Source organism: Dinoponera quadriceps, unplaced genomic scaffold, assembly GCF_001313825.1.
Source record: "Dinoponera quadriceps isolate SergipeBrazil2010 unplaced genomic scaffold, ASM131382v1 scaffold520, whole genome shotgun sequence".
Lineage (NCBI taxonomy): Eukaryota > Metazoa > Arthropoda > Insecta > Hymenoptera > Formicidae > Dinoponera > Dinoponera quadriceps.
The window spans coordinates 606,852-623,333 of NW_014554615.1; the positions used below are offsets into that span (position 1 = coordinate 606,852).

General features: G+C 39.8%; 2 protein-coding genes across 3 annotated transcripts; both read left to right on the plus strand.

Annotated features, from left to right (window-relative positions):
- Positions 1 to 11,761: 11,761 nt before the first annotated feature.
- LOC106740578 lies at positions 11,762 to 14,694 on the plus strand. 2 transcript variants are annotated; one of them, XM_014611766.1, is made up of 5 exons: positions 11,762 to 11,954; positions 12,136 to 12,222; positions 12,509 to 12,778; positions 13,207 to 13,344; positions 14,494 to 14,694. In XM_014611766.1, exons 1-5 carry the CDS (start codon positions 11,882 to 11,884, stop codon positions 14,649 to 14,651), a joined length of 726 nt encoding a protein of 241 aa, XP_014467252.1. In that variant the 5' UTR covers positions 11,762 to 11,881; the 3' UTR covers positions 14,652 to 14,694. The 2 variants fall into 2 exon arrangements, with proteins under 2 accessions (XP_014467252.1, XP_014467250.1); XM_014611764.1 differs by having other exon boundaries at positions 11,772 to 11,954; positions 13,186 to 13,344.
- A 541-nt stretch (positions 14,695 to 15,235) lies between these two features.
- On the plus strand, positions 15,236 to 16,122 carry LOC106740565. The gene is made up of 3 exons (XM_014611740.1): positions 15,236 to 15,320; positions 15,476 to 15,562; positions 15,848 to 16,122. The coding sequence occupies exons 1-3, from the start codon at positions 15,251 to 15,253 to the stop codon at positions 16,120 to 16,122; spliced, it is 432 nt and encodes a 143-aa protein (XP_014467226.1). The 5' UTR covers positions 15,236 to 15,250.
- The last annotated feature ends 360 nt before the right edge of the window (positions 16,123 to 16,482 follow it).

Sequence of the window (16,482 nt, forward strand, 5' to 3'; positions counted from 1 at the left end):
TTTTATTTTGTAAAGTAAATTCTTTGTACGTTTACTGTGTGTGTCGATCATACGGTGGATTGATATTTAAAAAAATGTTCAAAGTATTAATAATATAAGTGGGATTCTCAATATATGTATGTGTAATTTCTTGATATTAGTTTCTTTCTTCAAAATTTCACGTTAAGAAACAAATTAAAAATTAATATCTAAAGATAACAAAATTAAATGAAAATTTTCATTTTTCAATTTCTTCTTTTTTAATTGCATTTTATATCGATCAAGAACATTATTAGTTTAGATCGGAACAAAGGAATGATTTATATGTTAATTCGTTTAATCTATTCGTTATCGTTAATTTATCATTCCATCGAATTTGTTTACGGTAACTTGCTTTAATGTTTCTTAAATCCTGCTGTTAATTTAAAATATCTTCGTACGTAAAATATCTCTACTCAAGTACAAAAATAATACATATGCTTTTAAATACACAAGGAATGTTTTACAGCTTGCAAAATGAAATGCTAAATCTCTCGAATATGATTAGTTCGCGAATCTACGTTTATCAGGACTTTTCTCATTTGTCTTTGCAAACTCTATTAACTAATTAAGCCTGCAATACTGTACATGCTGTACAAACAGACGTTATAACAGAAATTGCAATTAATTGCAGGTCCTGTCAGCATACATTAGTAGCGTATATAAAGTAAATAGTGTAATAGCTAGTTTGGCGAGAAAGCACATGTTATAAATATAATAGTAGATATATATTGTCCTCAAAAGCCGACATTAAATAATTAGAGATATTTAGTATTTAAATTAATTGCTGTATAATCGAGTCAATCACAATCAATTATAATTATTCCGCCGTTACGGAACAAATAGAACTGGCTTAATATATGCAAAACAAAATACCTAAATAGAAGAGAAACAATGATCAAATTATTCTATTTCATTAAAATAATAAGCAATACGAAATGTATGTGTACAGACAAAAAACACATGTCGTCGTTCATAATTTTTACGGAGAATCTTCACAAAAGCTAAGGAAACTTGTTTCAACGTGTGTGACGTGTCTTCAAAATCGTAGAAAAGTTCTGATTCTCGCGCGAAAAAAGTTCTTAAGAATCCCGTAAAAATTCCGCTTCTATCCTTGACTACTCGTTGAGCGATTCAAGTTTTCCCAATGTCCTAATGCAAGCGTTTCTTATATGTAAAAAATTTTCCATAAATTATAGAGAATTACAGAATTATCTCTCGCAAGAAAAGGGACAGTGGTAGGACATGAACGAAAATGTGAGATCATAAGCAACCTAAATAAATGAATATGCATTCTATTTGATTAAAACAAGAAAAGTGTGTAAAAAGCGCAGGGAATAATAATATAATAGTAAAGCAAGAATATATCTTTCAAAAGTATTATAATAATATAATAAATAAACGTCTTGCTGGGGTTATAAACAAGCCCCATCTTTCTTTTTGCAAGGGTTAAATTTATATGAATCTAATTGCATATATTTATATCTAATGTGTTTTAATCAAACAAACTCCCCGACATGAAAACTCATAAACTTCCCGTGTTATCGCGCACAGGGGCTGTTTAAAACGAAAGAATGGACGGTATCAAGTTTCTTATGAGCCACATTTCCCTATATACGCGGCCAATGAATATTCTATTACTTCCCTACGGAAATCTCGAGGTATAATCCGGCGCTTCCGCGTAGATGTTTGATTCCAATTTGATGAATTATTCGTACGAACGACTAAGATTTACCGTGGAGAAATCCTATTCGATGAATAATATCGGTAATACGGACGGCCGGCGCGGAAAGTGGATCGTCGGGCGCGTAAGCGCCCGCCGCTTATCGCCATTAAACTTCGCGGCGCGAATTCTTGAGTATGAGAAAGGCAAGAAGTTAAGGGTGTAATCGCTGTTTAGTCAGCTCACCGCGGGAGATTATCCGCTCGTTATCGCGTTATCCGCAGAGCCGTCGCACCGTCACGTTTCTATGGCGATTCCCGCGAACGAGATGAGCCGAAAGGAAAACCGGCGTTTACGTTGACGAACCTTTTCGCGAGATAACATTGTGGCTTGTTTCGCGCCGCAGCAAACGAGAGAAAAGGGCCATTCCCGCTGTCATTTATTAGCCGGTCTATATCGAAAATATTCTCAGCGTGCGGATATTGTATCCGCCTCCGGTCGTGATACATTTTTTTTTCACGGAAAAAAGGAAATTAGCTGTTCATATAATACAACTGAAATTTAGTTACCAGACCTAATTTTTAGCTGCGGGAATTAAGAATTAGGTACACTAAAAAAGGATTTGATAATGAATACGAAAATTTGCTGAATATTTGCCGACCAAATATTTGATTTCTGCTATCAAATATTTGGCCGGTAAATATTCATTAAAATTTTAATATTGCAAGAGTTCGGTTTTAGCCGTGAAAGCTGGTTTTTAGCTGGGGAAGTTACTTATTTTGTTCCGCGTATCTTTTCATCTCATTCATCGGTATTTCACAGAATATATGCGACTTTCCGTTATCTCAAATAATTAGAGACGCGATAATTAAACAGTCGGGGCTTATTATCGCAAATCTAATATTCCGGATGATAATAGTCAATAGTCATAGTGAACTGTCGTAATATTTGAGATATATGTACTAGCGCTGATTAATATTATTATTATCTGATAATATGAAATGGACGGTATTCTAGTCATTTGGTAGACAGATCCGCGTTTAATTGGACATTGAAGAAGTGACGGATAGAATTGGAAGGTAGAAGTATTGGGCTCTCCGATGGTAAAATTCGGTGAAATGTAAAATTAGTAAAACGATCGTCTTATTAATCGAAGAGACGTTTCTCGATGGCGCGCGCGCGCGAGTTCGTTTCATGAATTTCTGACAATAGAAAAGTCTCCCGCTCGTCATTATCGCTTCATTAGCGCTTCTCGTGAATGCCTGATTGAGTTTCAAAGTAGATCAGAACAATTAAAATTTAATATCTCATTTCTTTTTTCTCATACACGCGTAACAAGATGGAACGGAAACGAGGGAGGAGGATCTCTTGCTTTTCTAATTTCGAAAGAGCTCCGACGCAAAAATGTGTGCACGCTGCGTCTCGTTATTCCGCGGGCTTATTCCCGGGAACAGGAAACATTCTCCGTAAATAAGGACAGCGTTTTCGACGCAGCGCGGCTTCTGCTTCGTTAAAAGTACCTCCACGTTAAAGCAATATCGGAATACTGGAAGACCCGAAGTGCGAGTCTTGCGAATACATCCAGGATTATCTCTCGCCGGGACGAGGACCAAAAGAAAGCCACAACCGCGTTCTCCTGGGAAACTCGTTAATAAAGGAAGCCGAACGACGCGCAAGCCCCGCGATCGGTCGCGTCGGCGGAGTCGCGAGAGGAGGGAAACGGTTGTCGCCGGCTTAACGAGGGCCACCGTCTGCGATCGATTCGTCCTGACGGGCCGAAATCGACAGGATCGGCGGACGCTGCATTAGCATACAGCGGTAGCTCACGGCGCCGGGACGTCCGAAACGTCATCTCGACGAGACGCACACACACCGCCGTCAATTTGCGCGCTGCTAGCCGAGCATACACAGCCGCGCGCTGGTACCGTCCGCTCTTCCAATAATAACATGTTTATCGAACGATGATGCGACTATTAAGCCGAACGTACGGTTCAGGTAATTATGCGGCGGCCTATCAGGAGGGAAGCACGGCTCGCTTAACATCATAGATATCGATGAGGCGTGCCCCCACCCGACCAACTACTCAACCTTCCACGGTCGCTGTGTGTACGCGGATCTGGGCCACCCAATTACACGCTCATCTATGATCCAGGATCTAGGAGACGTACAAATTGATCTGTCTAGGAAGTAGCATCGCGGTTCTCCACTCGACGAAGCGCACGGTTATACGGTATCGGTCGCGAATTGAGAGAGAGAGAGGGAATGCATGCATGTATGTATTTGCACATGTGTGTGGGGGGGGCCTCTCTGTGCCATGCAGCACCGGCGCAGCGACCGAGCGACCTCCTGAAGGCGGAAATTACGGATACTGCGGATATCCCCCAATTTAACAGCCATCGTATAATGCGATACGTCTTCCCGGCAATTGCCGAGATATATCGCGACAGTGGGTAATCGATCGTTGCTTTTCGGAGTCTGAAGCCTTGGACCGCGTTCTATTTTCCTTCCTAATCAAGGGGAAGAATGCGATATACGCGAGCGTCCCGAGATCGCCGTGTCTCTTGTCGCTCGCGCCGATCGAATATTATGGTTTCGGCGCCAAACATATTTTATAGTAGCGGCAACATGCATATAATGTTATTATCAATGATACCGATGTAATAACACTCACTAGAAAAATGGTTATACTGATGATTTTTGTGATCGAAGGATATGTTTAGTGCCGAAACTAATTCTAATTTTCCATCGGTGTGAAATTGAAATCGAGTTTTCCGTAACATCATGCCGGAGCCGCCAATATTTTTGACAGCGAATAAAGGCCAATATTTTTGACAGCGAATAAAGACATCCTTACAATTATAAATGATCGAGTGAAAAGTTGGGTCCGCGCTAGGTAACTGGGCTCTCCGTAATTTTCGAGGATTAATCGTTCCTCCGTCTGCCGCTGTGTCTGGAGAGCCTCGCCAGATTAAATGGTGTTTGTCGCGCGTCAGCCATCGCGAATTCTCAGACGCGAACGAGTCAAGGCAAGTCGCGATTTCGGCGCTTATTTACGATCGCGTCCGCGGTGTTTGTCACTCGGTTCTAATGGAAATCGTCGTTTATCTATGGCCGAGGCATCGACGCCGAGCAAATCCGTGGCTAATTGCGCGCACCGCGGCGCTGTGCTTAGTATCTCGGCAGAGATGCATAACTCCCGTCAAGTTTGTATCTACATAGTTGATTAACTTATACGGCCTCGTGTTCCGTTTGTGATCTTGAACTCCTGTCAACACGGAGCCAGGCCTCTGTTTTCACGTCCGAGCTGGTCGGTCAGCCGTTGATTCAGAAACGGTTTGTTTGTCGACTGCAACTTCGGGCGGGTGAGGAGGAAAAGAGAGAGAGAGAGAGAGAGAGGACAAGGGCGGGGGTGAATTCGAGGTATTTGCCATAGATAGTTTCCCAAAGAGCGGCTTTCGCGGCAACGGGGCGAGAGTCGGCTGCTTCCCACGCCTCGCAATGCTCTCGCAATCGTCGATCGTGCCCGGACGAGATGCTGTTCGCGTAAGCGGCCGAAAGTTTTTAACCCGTCGTCGCTAACCCGACTATCGACTGTATTTCGCTTGGATTTATGACACCTGAATGCGTTTACGTCGTCGCCGTGATTGTTCCGATACCTATAGCGGGGATGCTCGCAACGAACGGCTGACTACAAACGGATACGTCGATGAAAAACAGGGATGGGTTGGAAAATCGGAAAAAAGATGGGATTTCGCGTAGGTTTCATTGAATGTTAAACTGTGCTTGAAAATATTTGTATCGAGCCGTTTCGAATGGAAAGTTTCGACACGCGTTCGGTAATTGCGTGTGCGTAACAACGGAGCTTTCGCCGATGAAAGATACCGGAGGTGCTTATGACTGATATATGTAATTCCGAGCATTAATGAACACGCATACCGTTCTACTCCCGATTGTAAGGACCGGTACAGTTCGCGTGACCAAGCAGCGAACACGAAAAGATCGTATCGTAATTTCGCTGTCGTTAATGCTGCCGTATATCTTCGATAACACTGATGCAAGGACAGATAACTGATGTTCTCTAATAAATATCACGACGCGCGTTAATTTCGTTTTCCTGTTCCATATTTTTATCCGTATATACCATGAAGGCGAGCTACCGCGCACGTCATTGATCTCTAAATCTTTTCTAAGTCACTTTGCATTTCGTAATTTCTCCCGGTTAAAGTGGATCTGAACGCAAGGCGCCACTCGGAAAGGCTTTCGAAATAGTGTCTGACTTGCATATCAAGCGAGCCGATAATGTAATTATTTTTAAGTGCTTAATGGAAGCTTGAAATGCTACATTACCGAGTAGATTCCGCCGGTGTTTTGCATACCAAAGGAACGCTTTGTTCGTTTCGTAAAAGTACTACTGTATTCATCGTCGAAATTTCATTTTCAAGTCCTTCTCTCTCTCAAAACTGCTAATGTACCGTTCGATTCGAGCTTCAAATTGCTATCAACCTTTATATTTATATTACAAATTATTCGGGTCATTTATAAACCAATATCGTTCGCGACCGATATCAGCAACACACGTGCGGAATAATTTCTCCATCTCTCTCCCTCTCTCTCTTCGCCTGTGTCGACATGGAAAAGTAAATAATATCGATATCGCCGACGAAATTCGGGTCGACGAGGTTCCACAAACGCTGACCGTGTCTCGTATTTGCAGCTCGACACGTGTCGCGTATCATTTAGAAAACGCAGTATCGCTCGCCCCCTCGCTGCGGTATTAATAAGAAGCAAGAAACTAATGAATTAATAAGGTCTCAAGTTTGCCAGGGCCAGAGTCTCTTTCTCGACACCTACCTACCGTGGCAACGTACACGTATCGCCCGACCGACTTCGTAGCCGGCGGAAACACGACCGCAGTATGACATGCAGCACCGTGCTCGCGCGAGTCTGGTAGGTGGGAAGCGCACCTACCGCCTGCGAAACGACGAGACTTGGCTGCTGCCGTAGCAGAGGTCTCGGGAAGTTTCCCATTATAGTCTCCCTAAACTGGTACTAGCTCTCCTCCTCTCCGCCGAACGACGGTCGACCCACCGCCGCCTCACCTCCTCCTCGGTTACCTCTCCACGGTTCCGCGCCTGGCTCCTCGCCCTCATCGCCCCAACCTCTCGCCTAAAGTACCGCACACCTTCGGTGGTAAGCTATGAGCTCCAACTATTCCATCGTTACCGCTATAGTTTAGTTAAACGTGCCCTTTCGCCCTGGCCCGTGGCTCGCCGTCCCTCTCACCCTTCTTCGATCCGCGTCACGGTCGCTTCCTCCCTCCCTTTCTCCCACCTTTCTCGCCTCTCTCTCTCTGCGCGTCCTCGGACCTAAGTCCACAACATGCAAATTTGACCTCCGCCGAATTTGCTCGAACCAGCCAATCTTCGTTGTTCGGCAAACTGCGGCAACCGGCCGAGCGACACGGAGAAACGGCTGCCTCCGTTGCAGTCGGCTTCGTCAGGATCGACTTGGAATTTCGAGAACGCGCCGCCGAATTAGGCGAATTCGATTAAATCGGATTCGTGTAAACAGTCACACCGCATGGTGGAAAGTTTGGTGCGAGCTTGATGTAGCTGCACGCAAAGCGCGTAGAGCCCCACCGGGGGCGGTTTCTCGAGGGGGAGGGAACTTCGAGGCAGGTGGCTTTGGCGACGTTTCCGGTTGGATCTCGCCTTAGCGCGAACTTAATTAAGATTTTGCTATAACGCGTAAGTAAATGTTGCTCAAACGTAACTATTAATTGGGGGGAGCTTTGTGTACCGTCCGTGATGGTCGTTGCCGAATTTAGGTGCTCGTTATTAAAACGGGGGACAGAATGACGGGGGAACACGAAAAACGATGTTCCTGTATGTTATTTCTATTTCTATTCATTGTTGTGCATTTTATAATATGAAGAACATGATTAAAAATGGTTTCATATAATACACTGTCCCTGCGTCTATTTAAAATATATTTTTATGATTCTTCAAGGATATTCTCAATACGTACTTTTATTATCCTTAATACAGAGGATATGAAATATTGCAATTTCAACGAAAACATCGAAATATCTCGCTTCTGTGATAATAAAATATCCGTGTTAAATAAAATCCTTGACTACTTTTTGGTCTGCATAAATGGTGACGGATCGGTTAGTAGTTAATGAAACCTGTCTCAAGATAAAATTACTAAACCAGGTTGCTAAATTCAGCCAGAAATAAGGATTACATTTTCTCGAGGGAAAAGGAGAAAAAGACGAAGTAATCTACGCGCAACGCCAATCCAACTGAGATTACGTGCGGATGAGGTAATGTTGGCAGTCTGACAAAATAGATTTGGGATAGACAGGGGGAAGGGGAGAGGAGTACGACGAGATTAAACGTTGCCCCGTACTTCTTTGAAAGAATAAAAATGGCGAAGCGTAACGAATGTAAGGCTGTTTCGAAGAGAGACGTAATTCGTCAACGCGATGTGTAACAGAGAGCGCGAGATACAATCTCTCCGTTATCTTCTTAATTAGTTTCATTTCGTAACCCCCGCGGAACTCCTGCAACGTTTGATAAATGACATAAGGGGTTCTTACCAATGGGAGGGAGGGAGGGGGTAAGGAGATCTTACGTCTTGCCTATCCGATAGCGCCGGATAACATTTTTAATTAAGCAACGTTCTTGCGACGGCAGATTTATCTCACCATATGATATCGGTGGGGGAAAGAAGCTTGATAACGATAAGATTTCATTGGATAATAATCACACGTTAGACGCGGCAGGTGAATTAACGTCGGCTCATAGGTGCGGCGATGGAGTCATTATATTGAAAGAAGGATTTGATAACAAGATTTGGTGAATATGCTTCAATCAAATGTTAGATTATTTTAACCAAATTTAGTTCATTCTTATCAAAAATCACTCCCTCTAAACTCCAGATGCGGGAATTTTGGAACACCCTTATAGTATATATATATTGTATACAATAACTATTATTGCACGTGGAACTAAATGATTTGGTTACAGTGATGAAACATTTGGTTTAAACATATTCACCAAATCTTGGTAATCATTACCAAATTCTTCTTTCAGTGCTGTGCAAACCGACAGACGTTCTCACACAATGAGATCCAGTTCCGTATGAATGTCAAAGCGAATACGTGAAATAGATTCGCTCATTCGAGTCCGCGACGACGATGACACAGCAACGACGATCTCAAACGCCGACGCTCAAGAATAATCATCGCTCGTGCCGAGAAGATTCCGAGCGGGCGTAAGCGCCGTTTAAATAACAGGTGTCGCCGTATTCTCCGGGGCATAAAGCGACCGGATCGTTACTCAGATCCGCACTACCCTACGTAAAGGCGACGCGAAGCACGGGTAGAGTTCGCGCGTTTTTCGCTCCTGCGGAGAGATATATACACTTATCATATCGCAGACAGATCAAAATCGTCCCGGACGGACTGAGGCGAACAGTCGTAAATAGGTCGGGAAAATTCCGGGGAGGGAAGCGGCGCCGATCTTCAAATATACATGGATAGACTTCGTATTGGATTTCCCCAGCGGGCGGAAGAAGCGGCGCCGTTGACGGCACTTCTCTCTTCTTGCGTGCGAATAAGAAGTTCCTTTGCCGACTGCGCGCGTTTGTCCCTGGCGAGGAGACGCGAGAGCGAGCTCGGCGAAAGGTACACCCGGCGTGCTTACTCGGTGCGCTTGCCGTACGTGACACGGGTCTCCGGCGAGCCGTCGAGTTCACGCCGGATATAGAAATCTCTTGAATTGCAAATTACAGAGTCGCGCGAGGAGCGTGACTACCGTGCGCTCGCAAAGTGGCGAGCGATTGAATGATTTAACCAGTTCGATTGCGCGTACGCGATGCCGCCTGGATTATGTAGCGCTCGCAATAGTCGCGTTTTCAATCCCCCTTTCGGCCAGGCATGGAAAATCCGAGCGGATCTCAAGGGAGGGCCGGTCCCCTTTCATTCGGCTTCTTGCAAAATTCCGTAACTCGACTCACCCCGTCGACGGTGAAGAAGGGCCGACGTGTAGCGCTTCTTCGGAGTACTGCTTAAACAAATCTCCAGCGGCGCATATGAGAGTCGCTAATTCGCCGAAGAAGAAGGGAGAGATTTGGAATGGGATTTCTCGACGGAGCGGAATTCAACTATCCGTGAAGCGAATGAATTCCCGCCGACGAAGCGTATGGGGTTTCATGAACGCAGATATTTTTCGTGAACTCGAACGCAGCGCGCAATTATGCAGATGACGGGAGTTAAGGTTGTTCGTCTCCGTGGCGAAACACCGGCTGCGAGACGCGCCCGGCCGCCTTGCGGAGAGATTTTTCAGCCGTTCCGCGAGAGAGATCCATCGTTTATATTTATTGCCCCTCTCCAATCCTAGAAAAATGAATCCCGCTGGCACAGGAGACGTTCTTAAATCATTAACTTTACAGAACTGCACAGGGATAAAGCGGGGCGCTTAGCGGTCGTCGATAATACCGTCGCGCGGAGACGTCGTGTATCCCTTAGCCTGCGGAAACGGTATGCCATCTCCTCGCCGACCTTCTTCTTCTCTTTCGCACCCCCTCCCGTTTCTTTCCCTTACTCACGCTCACCCTGTCCCTGTCTGGCTGCCGGATTCCTACGGGACTACGGGAACCTCGCCGTTCGCAAATCCCTTTCCTTGCCCCGGCGGAGCAAGAAATGCAACTCTCCTTGGGGAATTAATTGCGCCGTAAAACGTAGATTCAAATCCGCGCTTCAAAGGAGAGGAGAGACGAGAGTGAGAGAGAGAGAGAAGGAGTATGAGAGAAAGAGAGAAAGATGGAGAAAGGCAGATAGCGACGCCGTTTCCTTTTCTTCCATCGTCCGAAAGGTTTTCCCAAGATGGTTCTCATCTCAGCTGCAATCAGTGTCGTAAATTGCTTGCAATCGGCCCTGCAATTAATTCCGGCTCATCCTCGGGGATTTATTATTCTCAATAATACTATAATATTCTTAGGTGGCGGCACCAGTCTCTCCCTCGTCTTCGCTCTGCGGCATTTTCCGGACGAAGACGTATTGTTGCGTGTGATTCCACGTCACGTGTGTTACACGTCGCGCATCGCGCGGGATTTACGCGTAACAGTTGGATTTAAATTACCTCATACGGGTCGCACACGTGGAACGATCTCAATTCAGCCGAAACGCGTTGAAAATATATGCGTGTGTGTGCACACCACAAAGTCCATCTGTCTTACTGGGGCATATCGCTAAAATTATAATCTTATTTCGGAAATAATGTTTTTATCCTTTCGCGTAAGAAACCACACGTAACTGAATTCATGGCTTTTACATCGCATTTTACAGTGTCGGCTGCTTTTGCGCAGGCTTTAACCTCGCCTTAGATTCCCTCGTTATGTCTCGAGGACTAAGTAAACGCTACATCGGCAGCGGTACATTTTAATATAATACGATGAGATATATGTGACATCCACGGCGAATCAAACAGCCGAACTCTACCAGCTTCTACGAGAAAAAAAGCGCAATCCGTTTATAACAATCTGCTATCTAACGACACGAAGTCAGTTTTAACGATGAGCGCGGCGTGACTGCCAAGCGAAACGAACGTTCTTATCGATGTGTTTAATATAACGATCCGTGGCTCGCGTAAAAGTTGCAGTGTAACTTATAAACAGGATACAATATGACGTGAGCGATCGCAAATAGTTTGTAAACAAGTTGCGGTCAGAAAGCAGATTTTTACCTGCTTCCTAGGCTAGGGAACAGGTAGCGATATAAAAAAAATATTAATATTTTGATGAACGCATTTATTGAACAACAACACTATTGGGTTTATCCACAACTATTTACGCGCTAAGTTTATAAAGCAAGCTTATAAAAAATATAGCAGCGTTTAGCGTCATAAACCATTGTTATCCTAAATCATTGTTAGCGGGAAACAAATGTATTTCGTCTGAAAAATAGTTTAGTAGGAAACAAGTATTGTGGCAGCAATAGAAAAATAGCAATATAAAAGGCAGACATAGAAAAGTAGCAAAAAGAATAATAAAATGTATAATGATATTAGTACATGCTAAAGTCTACAAAGTGAATAAGATGGCTGGTGTTATATAACGTTATATAACGTTACGTATACATATAAATAGAGTGATCGAAGAGATTCAAGGCAGGCTCGTGAAAAACACCTAGACAAGATGTTATTCCACATTTTTGCTATATTAAGCGTTGCAGTCTTTGGATCGTGCATTGCGGAAAAATTCGATCTTCGTAAGTGTTTTTTTGACAATTCTCAGTGCTTTCAGTATTTTCACCGTAGTATCTTACAATAATGTCGATGTAAAAAACGGAATGGTAATATTTTTACTTTCAAAATCAACACCGTATTATAGGTTAGCAATATCTTTATTCGAAAGCAAATAATTTTATTTTTCGGTTTGTTTCCACGCAGTTGTGCCGACTTGCGCACGCAATTCAAGCGACTACAATTCCTGCTTAAAACACGCAATTAAAGAAGCATGGCCACTTTTTGTAGCAGGTATTCCTTAAACATTTCAACTTTCATATAGAAACTTTTTTCGATCAATTATCTTTGTACGTTATAAGACATATACAACAATATATCTAATTCTGAGAACGTATGTAATTATTGTTTAATGTGACAATTTCATATATGTTTCCACAAATATACGAATTAAGTGAAATATATAAATTGTAGTTTTATCTAATTTAATCGAAAAATTCAATGTTTTCTGATCATAACAGTAATTAAAGTTTCCAGATATAATATACATGTGTCAATATTAATCAACTTATTATGTCAGGTCTTCCGGCTGAATTCGAATTTCCACCTATAGATCCATTTATTTATGAAAGTGACAAATATGTATTTGATAATGGCGGATTACACGGAGAAGTAACTATATCAAATCTTACTGCCGAGGGCTTACGGTTAATTCGTTTTGTGGCTATAAGGACTCACTTCGACGATGACATCTTCCGTTTGGCGATTGACATACGTATACCAAAAATAGTTACTTATGGTGATTGTGCCGCATATGGTGTTTTCAGCGGGTTTCGAATGGGTGGAAAAGGTACAAAATAAATCCTATCCAATAAATAAATCCTATTCAATTAACGTAAGTAGAAAAATAATAAAAACAAGTAAGGGCCAACAGCAAATTCTATACAAGTAGATTAAATTTAAATATTAGCAATTGTTGTATCGAATATATTACCGCTGAGAAGAGAAAGGATCATTAATAGAAATTATGTTTTAAGATTACGCAACTTTGTTGCAGTTGCATAAACGTTGCAACATATATTAAAATTTAATTACAGTTTGGGATTATTCTGTAATGACAATTTTATTTTATAGTTTCAATATTTAAAAATTAATAATCCTATTTTCTTTATTTTGCATTTGTTCTCTTTTATCAGTAATCTTTTCATTGAAAGTTATTACGATCTTATATTTATATTATAATAATTTATACCACAGGAAAATTATATTTAACTCTAGAAGGCATCAGAGGAACATGGGATATATCAGGGCCAGTAAAAAATGATACGTGGATTATAGAACATTTCCGCACAAGTCCAATAGTTAAAAGTTTTAATTTGAAATTGGATAATTTTTTCGAAGGCAATCGAGAATTGAGTAAGAAATCATTTAAATATAACTTTAGTTTTTAACATAGATTTAATAAGGTAGACAATATAACTGTTTGCATAATATAATACAAATTTAATGGAATTTATATAAAGGAATAAAAATATTATTGTGATTTCTCGAAAATGAAGGTATGTCGAAAGAATATAATGTCAAGAAATAATCAAAAGAATATTTTTTTTGTTTCATTAAATTATGTATTTCGTTTTTCCGATTTATGTCTTTCTGTCTTTCTACTTCCATTTTCCATAAATTACAAAGTAATAACTTTATATGCATACAATTAAAAAAAAGCAAAATCTAATGAATTCTGATGCATAGTATATTATATAGGATTATTTGTAACATCTTTTATAAGACTTAGATTAAAACGTTCCATATCTCCTTTCTTGAAATATATCCATACATCTCTATATGTCTATTGTGCACAACATGTATTTTAAATTAAATTCTTAAGTTATTCATATCATCACTACTTATTAGCATTTTAAGTGGATACTTTAGATCAAGGACTCCAAGTAAAATAACATGCTACACTGACCAAGTGGTTCATGCTGCAGATCAACAGTTCTTAGATGTTTTCATTCAGCATTTATACAATGACAATATGAAGAAAACCCAATGATTTGGTTCAGTCAAAAAATTAATTATATCCTGTTGGAATTTGATGGCGTGTGTCTATATTCTTAAAAAAAAAAATGTTTATAAATAAGCATAACCAAATTAAAACAAACTTTTTATGATATTCTATATTTATTCTTTAAAAGCCTGTAATTGTTTCAACGTTCGTAGATTTCTTTCCATCATATTGACTTTACTTAGAACTCGAGCGAAATATCAAACATAAAATAGACATAAATTCTTTGTAAAAAAATATATTTCTTGCTCTGTAAAATATTTATACTTTTAAGTTTCTGTTTCACGCATGAGTACAGATATGAATAGAGTGGAAAAAACTTTAACCATAACCAAAACAACCAATGACTTTGAAAATTAAAATTTCAAACATCTTTACAGAATAAACGTTCATTAATTCTTTTTGGTCGCATCTCACTCTTCAGTAGTTTGTATTGCGATTATATTCATCGATTTGTTTTTTTTTTTTAATATATCATAATACAGAATTTTTACTTGCAGATGAACTCGCCCATAAATTTGTGAATGATAATTGGCCGCCGATATATCGAATAGTAGTGCAAGTATCTTCTGACGTTTGGGACACGTATTTTAGCAAAATGCTCAATCGCTTATTTTCGAAACTGTCTTTTTCAAAGGTGTTTCCAGAAGAAGTTTAGAAGTTTATTTAATCCTAAATAAATATTAAGATAAAAATATTAACGTGCGCTTCTGAGTTATAGAATTCTTTCGGACCTCCTAATCTCCTCTGTTTCATTCCATATCAAAATATTATTTTCTTTTATATTTTGAAAGTATATACATGTCACATTAAATACTCTTTGAGTTTTCTTTTTATGATTTATTGTATTATACATATCCATAACTTAAAGTTAGAAGCACGGGTCTTGATATATGTGTAATATATATATATACATATATATATGTACCTAGTCGTAGACAAGGGGGTGATTCTTTCATTTATTTTAAGTAAAAAGTTTACATAAACCTGTCCTAAACATAAATAAACATATTTGATACGAAAATTAATTCGGACCTTTTACTTTAAAAAAAACTTCGAACACCTTGTACAAAGAAAATAAAATTCATAATATTTTAACATATCATTAGCAATCTAATGATGAATGTTTTTTTGCTTATTGAATAATTGAAATGAGCTGCGTCACATGACTCAGTATCACGATGTAACAGCAGATAATATAGCGTTCGGTTTTAAACATAGTTATTAAGATTATGCTCGGATGTCGTAATAGACAGAATGATTTTCCGTACGCTTAGTGCATTCAGTGTAATACTTGGACTGTGTTCGGCGGAAAAATTGAATCTTCGTAAGTCTTCTTTGATTATTTATTTTCCCGTATTTTAAAACTTTTTGTTTTTCCATATCGTCAAAGAAATAGAAAAAGATATCACTTTTTTATATCTGAACTGCATTAGATTTACATAGAAATAGTTAAGTTTTTCTGCTTCTATTTCCACGCAGCTGTGCCAACCTGCAAACGCGATGCAGCCAACTACACTTCCTGCTTAAAACATGTAATTAATGAAGTATGGCCACTTATCGTAAAAGTTATTTATTAAAGTAGATTTCATCGTTTTAATTGCTGCTTTCCGAAAAAAATCCGAAAAGAATTCCATGCGTGTTACTCTACATATACAATTGCACATGTAGCTCTAAAACTACAATTACTACTGTTACTTAATGTAACAATTTCATACAAACTTTCATGATCATACAAATCTATGAAATTGGATTTAGGCCGACTGCAAAGTTTAAAGGTATTCTGCTTCAACTTGTTATTAAATTCTTAAAATATATATACCAATAATAATAATGTGTATATTCTAAAAACAGGCCTCCCTGAATTTGACTTTCCACCTTTGGATCCATACTTTCTCGAACATGAACGCGAGATAATTGATAGTGGCGAACTACATGCAGAAGTAACTGTTTCAAATGCAACTATTAAAGGTTATGAAATGATACGTTTCAGGGATGTGAGACCGCACTCTCTCAATGAAATTTTTCGTTTGGAGGTCAATATGCGTATATCAAGAATGTTAATAGATGGTATCTGCGAAGCTTACGGGAATTTAGGCCCGTTCAGAATAGGCGGCAAAGGTACATAAATAAATCTTCTATAATTAAACAAGATTTGATCGTAGGCATTTGTTTATGTATGGTTACTCTCTCACAGTAAAACAGAATTACTTAAAAAATATAAATTGTTCTAATTGTGTTATTCCCATAAATGTATTCTGAGATATAGCTAAATATAATTAAAATATAAGATTATTTTTCATATATGAATTTATTATAATGTAATTTACAAATAGATATAGATGTAGATATATATAGATGTGGAATATATATAGATGATAGATATATAGATAGATGATCATAGTTTTAATTATTTTATGATTGTCAACTTATTATTCATTAATCTTATCGCTAGAAGATATTACGATATATTGTATTTGTATTATTTA

Coding starts and splice junctions, on each gene's coding strand:
- LOC106740565 (XM_014611740.1), top strand. CDS start 15,251: ATGATTTTCCGTACGCTTAGTGCATTCAGTGTAATACTTGGACTGTGT. Junction 15,321..15,475: donor GGCGGAAAAATTGAATCTTC/GTAAGTCTTCTT, acceptor ATTTCCACGCAG/CTGTGCCAACCTGCAAACGC. Junction 15,563..15,847: donor ATGGCCACTTATCGTAAAAG/TTATTTATTAAA, acceptor TTCTAAAAACAG/GCCTCCCTGAATTTGACTTT.
- LOC106740578 (XM_014611764.1), top strand. CDS start 11,882: ATGTTATTCCACATTTTTGCTATATTAAGCGTTGCAGTCTTTGGATCG. Junction 11,955..12,135: donor TGCGGAAAAATTCGATCTTC/GTAAGTGTTTTT, acceptor GTTTCCACGCAG/TTGTGCCGACTTGCGCACGC. Junction 12,779..13,185: donor GTTTCGAATGGGTGGAAAAG/GTACAAAATAAA, acceptor TTTATACCACAG/GAAAATTATATTTAACTCTA.